The 5,916-nt window shown below is 67.5% G+C and overlaps 2 protein-coding genes across 2 annotated transcripts in view; both read right to left on the reverse strand.

Annotated features, from left to right (window-relative positions):
- The window catches only part of EMIHUDRAFT_458952 (hypothetical protein), a gene marked incomplete at both ends in the record, with an annotated part of 2,979 nt that extends 2,571 nt beyond the window's left edge, over nt 1-408 (reverse strand). Inside the window, 2 exons of the mRNA XM_005769965.1 lie at nt 32-285; nt 374-408. Coding sequence (XP_005770022.1) covers nt 32-285; nt 374-408 — 289 coding nt within the window. The remainder of the gene's footprint in view (nt 1-31; nt 286-373) is intronic.
- Nucleotides 409-3,060: 2,652 nt separating this feature from the next.
- On the reverse strand, nt 3,061-4,557 carry EMIHUDRAFT_243941 (hypothetical protein; the record flags this gene model as incomplete). The annotated part of the gene is made up of 2 exons (XM_005769966.1): nt 3,061-3,672; nt 4,540-4,557. The coding sequence occupies 2 exons, from the start codon at nt 4,555-4,557 to the stop codon at nt 3,061-3,063; spliced, it is 630 nt and encodes a 209-aa protein (XP_005770023.1).
- Between the last annotated feature and the right edge of the window lie 1,359 nt (nt 4,558-5,916).

Raw genomic sequence — 5,916 nt, forward strand, 5'->3', positions numbered from 1 at the left:
CCTCCAGAGGTAACTCTCCGCACCCGCACACAGAACCCCCCATTCGCGGAGAGCACCCCGTCCTCCTCATGCAGCCCCGGGCTGTCCCGTCCATAAGCGTGCCGGAGGTAGAAGGTCGACATCACCCCCATGCGGGCCGCCGTCTCCACCGAGTCGGCCCTGGGCCCCCGAGGACCCCTCGGCTTGCCCTTGTCGGAGCGCGGCTTCTTCTTGCTGGTGGCCTCGAGCTGCGCCGCTTCGGCCAGGATCCCCTTCCTCAGCAGATCGCCGTGACAGGACTCAATCCTACCCGCGCATAGGAGCACAAGATCCGTGCCGTCTCGAACCTTCTGTGCCAGTTCGCGAAGTGCCCCTCGAGGGGGGCAGCTGGCACTCCGCGGTTCGGTCGTCGTGGTGATGCTCCTCCATCGCTGTTGGAGCGATGGTCCAGTGCGTCGTGCAGTCAGGTCAAGGTCGTACGTAGTAACGTCAATGCTCGGTCTTGCGTCTATGCTGTTGCGTATTGAGATCCTCAGCTGGTCTAAGTTGGTTTACGTTTGCTCAAAGGGGGGCTACGGTGAATACGACACTCTGTCGCACTCACGGACTGAAGTCAGGAGCCTGTTGGCGGCCCGAGACTGAACGACAGGGGCTCTCTCCGAGGCCCTCACACTCCCGTGCGGCGTTCAGAGAGTTCGTTACACACAATGGGACCGCCCGTCCTCCTCAATTCGATTATCGGGACCCCCGGGTCGTTACATGCGCCTCGTCACTCCGTTGCGAGCTCCATTCGCGGCTCCAATCGCCCCGAGTCACCGCGGAGGACTTGTCCAAAACCCTCCTCCGCGACAGATAGATGCTGAGAATACAACGAGAGATGAAGAGGAATGCCAGCACAAAGCACTTTGTGCCTGCACGTCGCGCGCGGCCCCCGCGTTTTTTTCGGATTCCGCACTCTCTTGAACTTGATGTGCCAACACTCTCTTGGCACTTGAACATCTCCGCGCCGCCCGAGAGCCCGCTTGCAATCCGTCAACGTCGGCCAGAGGTTAGAGGGACCCGCAGTGAAACCACCCCGGTGCCAACCGTCTTCGCTTTCGTCGGTTCCAAGTGCACTTGGAACCCACGAGACCCGAAAAGAAAACGTAACCGGCGCAGAGACTAAAAAGGCCATCGTCCACACGCTGTGCTCACGCACGCCGCCATCAACAGCGACGCGGTCGGCGAGGGCAGGACGGCGGCACAGGCGCGCCGCCTCTCCTCACACATACCTCCGCCCTAGCTACCTCCGCCCCCCTCGATCCGCCCCCCTCTCTCCCCGCGTGGACCCCGCCTCGGCCGAGCGATATGCTCCAACCCTCTGACCCTCGCCGGGTGTGTGCAGGCGCTCCGCTCGGAGGCGACCGACCTCTTCCTCCCCGAGGAGCTGAGCCGCGCGAGGCCGCACCTGCTGCCAATCACCCTCTGCCCGCCGGGGCACGAGGTGGCGCCGGCGGACTCGCCGTTCCAGCCAATCCTGTCCGCGCCGCCGGCGCTTCTAGAGCGGGCTCGCGGGTTTGTTCGTCCTGAGATGGGTGTGCGCACAGAGCGACATCGGGTAGGCTGCCCTGCCCTGGGACCCCGTTTCTGCGAGTCTGGCTTTCGGGCCCCGGCGTTTTGGTGGAAAGACGCTGTGTGAAGAGACGCTGTCTCTCCCTTCTCGACTGTCTGTGCTTGCTTGGTGCGTCTTGGGTCCGTGGTTGTGTTTTTGTGTGAAGAGACGCCGCCTCGGCGTTCAGCACAGCGCACAGCCCCCCCACACCGTCAGTCATGGCGACAAAGCCAAAAGCCGCCGGTCCGGTGGTCCCTAAGCCGGCAGCATCGCCGCCTCTGCCGCTCATGCCGCCGCCGCCGCCGCGCGATTCGGCACCGTCGCCGCCGCCGCTCGAGACGCCGCCGCCGCCACCCGCGCCGCCGCCGCCACCCGCGCCGCCGCCGCCGCCGCCCTCGCCGCCGCCGCCGCCGCCGGTGGGCAAACGGAGGGCCGCGACCCGACCCGAAAGGCGACATCACGCGCGCTTGCTCGTCTTTTCTAGGTGCAGATGTGGTGGCTATCCTCTCCGACGGCGCCGCCGCCGCCACCGCTGCTGGAGCTCCATTCCACCCCTGTCCCGGAGGACACCTCCCTCTCGTTGAGCCTGGTCGAGATCCTCGGCGGTGTGGCTTTTGGCCTCGCGCTCTTGGCGGTGCTCGGCCATCCTCTGCGCGGCGCCGAGAACACGGAGTCGACGCGGCGGAGACTTCTGTTTCTAGGTGCTGCGCCGCGTCCTCTGCGGGGGCGGCGGGAAGAAGCAAGCCCGGGCGGCGCCGCCGTCCGATGCGGCCGAGTGGAAGGTGCGAGATTACCTTGGACTCCCCGAGATTACCCGAGATTATAATACCCGAGTCGAGATTGCATTGGGAGCCTCCCCCGGCCACTCCCCTCTGCTCCCCTCTGCGCCCCTCTGCTCCCCTCTGCAGCCCCTCACGCTGGAGGCTTCACCGTTTATAGGCGCCGAACAGTTTCACCGACAGCGATCGGCGGCACGCCAAGGCGTCCGGCTTCTCCATGTAGCTCTCATGCGGCACGGCGAGCGGGATGGATCGGGAACCGATCACAGCGCATACGGGTTTCTGCGCAGGTACGTGGCGACACTGGGGATTGGAGGGGGTTGGGACTGGGGGATAGAACTGGGGGTTGGGGGGGAAGCGAGCCAGGGACGAACATTGCCTCGTGTCCTGCTCCTGGGAGCAGGGCTACGGTGACGACGGCCTGCCGCCCACGTCGAAACCCTCGGATCGGGGCAGGCCGCCGCCGTGAGAAGGGCGAGCGCGAGAGGGGCTCGAGTGAACATGGCTGATGATTTGCCCGACTTGGGGCCTAAGGGGTTTCTTCTTTCCGAGCCTGTCTGCTGTGAGAGAGAGTTGTATTACTTGTTTTCGGCCCTGGATGTGAGGCAAATGACTGCACTCCAAGTGTTCCAAGTGCCCAGGCCGTTGTCTCCCAACTGGGCTTTTCCTAGACGCGCTGTTGTATGCTTCATGCTACATGGGATCCATGCATCATGGGGAACGCGGTGCGCCTGCGGCGGCCCGCACCACCACCCTTGGCAGCACAAAGCTGCGCCAGAGGTCCACCAGCCCCGGCGCCGCCCCCTCGCCGTCGAAGCGCTCCTCGTCCCAAGCGATCAGGTAGCCCAGCCGCATCACCGCGACCGCCCGCTTGCGAGCCGCCTCCGGGAAGAGCTCGTGCGACTGCGGTGACCACTCCGCCGCCTTGAGGATGAGCCTGCCCACCTCCACCGCCTCGGCCGCTGGCTGCAGGTTGGCCGGCCTGAGGGAGGGCAGAGGCGTGGGGTGTGTCCAAAGAGAGGATCCGGCGAGTGGGGGAGAGGCCATAGCGCGCCTCAGTGCGAGGGCCTTGGCCTCGCCCGCCACGCGCACGCCGAAGCGGGCCGTCGAAGTGTTTGCGGAGACGACGACGCCGACCTTGCCGTTCATCGACGGCCGCGAGACGAGAGAGTGGATCGCGACGGTGGAGCCGACGGCCGCAGCGGTCGGATCCGACTCGCCCCACGAGCAGAGGACGCGCGCCCGCTCGAGGGCCGACGGCTCGCCGGCCGAAGAGTCCGCGCCGCCGCGCAGCAGCGCCCGCGCCCGGTCGACGGTGAGCGCCTGCGGAAGAGGTGCAATGGGAGTGAGGACAACGCGCTCATGCCTTCGGCCGCTAGTCTCGGGGCACGCCTCGAGGTGCTGGAGCGGCGTCCAACCGCGGCTGGCGACCAGCCAAGCGGCGAGGTCGGCGTGGCCTCCATCGGTTGCGATCTCCTCGGGCGTGCCGAAGGGCGTAGCGGCGCGGGAGGCGCCGTAGGAGGAAAGGAGCTTGGCAACCTCGCGGTGGCCCTTCTCGCACGCAATGTACAGCGGTGTGGCGCCATGCGGCGGTGCTCGATTGACCGCCGCGCCAGCCTCGAGGAGCAGTCGAACGATCTCGGGGTAGCCGTTCTGGCACGCGATGAAGAGCGGCGTGGCGCCTTGCTTGTCGGCTTGGTTGGCCGCCGCGTTGGCCTCGAGAAGCAGCCGGACGATCTCGAGGTCGCCATTCTGGCACGCGATGAGCAGCGGCGTGGTGCCATCCTGATTGGCTTGATTGGCCGCCGCGCCAGCGTCGCGCAGCAGCCTCGCGATCTCGACGTAGCCGTACTGGCACGCGATGAACAGCGGTGTGGCGCCGCTGTTGGAGGCTTGGCCGACCGCCGCGCTGGCCTCGAGGAGCAGCCGGACGCACTCGACGTGGCCGTTCTGGCACGCGATGAACAGCGCGGCGCGGCCGCCGCCGCCCGTCGCCCCAACGCTCGCGCCGGCTTCGAGCAGCAGCCGCACCGCCTCGGCCTGCCCGTGCCGAGCGGCCCAGGTGAGCAGCGTGTCTTGCTTCTCGGTGTCGAGCCGCGCGTCGAGCCTGCCGCGCGTCCGCCGCCCGGAGACGAGGGCTCGCAGCGCGACCAGGTCGCCCACCGCCAGGTCGGCCAGCAGCAGGCTGACAGCGCGCTCCTCGCTCATGCCGCCAGAAAACCAGGTTCGTTGTGAAGAGCTGGGGGCGCCACCCAAGAGCCTAGGTAGGTGCGGATCGGCAAGAGCGCAATCGATCTTTTTGCCCTCTATCACCTTGGGTTGTAAGAACTTGAAACACACCACGCAGGGGCACAGCAAGCACGGATAGCCGTTGAGGAGAAAGGGGTAAGGTGTATATGCGCAGCCACGGCACGTGCCGCGGTGGGCGCGCCACCTCCCGCGAGCGCGGCGGGATCGGAATTGCGGCCGGAGGGAAGGGCGAGCCGCCGCCGCCGCCGCCATATACCATCAGCGACGACGACCGCGGCTCGCCCCAAACGCCAGGCGCTGGATTGGCAGTCAGTAGGGCTTGGGCGGCGCAGCGTAGGCCTCGAGCCACACGAGTCGCCGACAACCCCCCCTCATCGACGTGATGGCCGCACCCGCTGCCGGCCGATGCAAGCTGCCGCCTCCACCGCACCAGCGATACTGGCCGCGGCTCGCCGCCACGCGCCGGCTCGGAAGAGGGGCTATCGGCGGCGCAGCAGAGCGGCATGCGTCGTCATTCGAGCAGCACCAGGTCCCCTCTTCGACGTGACGGCCGCTCCCGGAGCCGGCCGGTGCGCGCCCGACCCATGCCCCCTCTCGCACCCCCCCGATCCCCCTGCGCGGCGCCCCCTCCACTGCGCGCCGGCTCGAGCGCCTATTGCCAAATCGCGACTTTCGAGCGCAGTGCACGCGCCCCACACGTCACGCGAGCGCAGGAGAGTTTGCGGCAGAGCAGTACCGTGTACTAGCCGGAGGCATCGCGCCGAAAACCCCGCGCATTCCGCCCCAACAGAGGCTGCACAGGAGGCAGATGTCGTTTAGCGACGATCGTTACGAAATGTAGCGTTACCGGGAGCTCTCCAAGCTGTCTTGGGTGGTGAAGAATTCGATGACAAAAAACGCGTGGCGGCTGTCGCAAGGCTCAGCGGTCGGCGTGGCACGCCCGCCCTCGAAGGCGATTCGGCCTTGGTGGAGCGGGGGGTGACTAGTGGACCGTAGCAGTGCAGCAGCAGCAGCAGCAGCAGCAGCAGCAGCAGCAGCAGCAGCAGCAGCAGCAGCAGCAGCAGCAGCAGCAATATAATACAGTGGCCAGGGGCGGGGCTTGCATTTTTGCCGTCGCCAGTCGCCCCCCCAAACGCTACAGCGGGGGCGGCGGCGGTGGCGGGGGCGGCGGGGCGGCGGCGGCGGCGCGACGGGGTGGGTAGGGGGGTGGGGAGCCGCTGCCGTGTGCGCTGCGCGTGCGCGCACCGCACACCATACGGCGGGAAACAGACGGCGAAGGGGGGCGCGGCGGCAGCGGCGCAGCGCGCGCGCGGCGCG

The sequence above is a fragment of the Emiliania huxleyi genome, assembly GCF_000372725.1.
Source record: "Emiliania huxleyi CCMP1516 unplaced genomic scaffold EMIHUscaffold_404, whole genome shotgun sequence".
Classification (NCBI taxonomy): domain Eukaryota; phylum Haptophyta; order Isochrysidales; family Noelaerhabdaceae; genus Emiliania; species Emiliania huxleyi.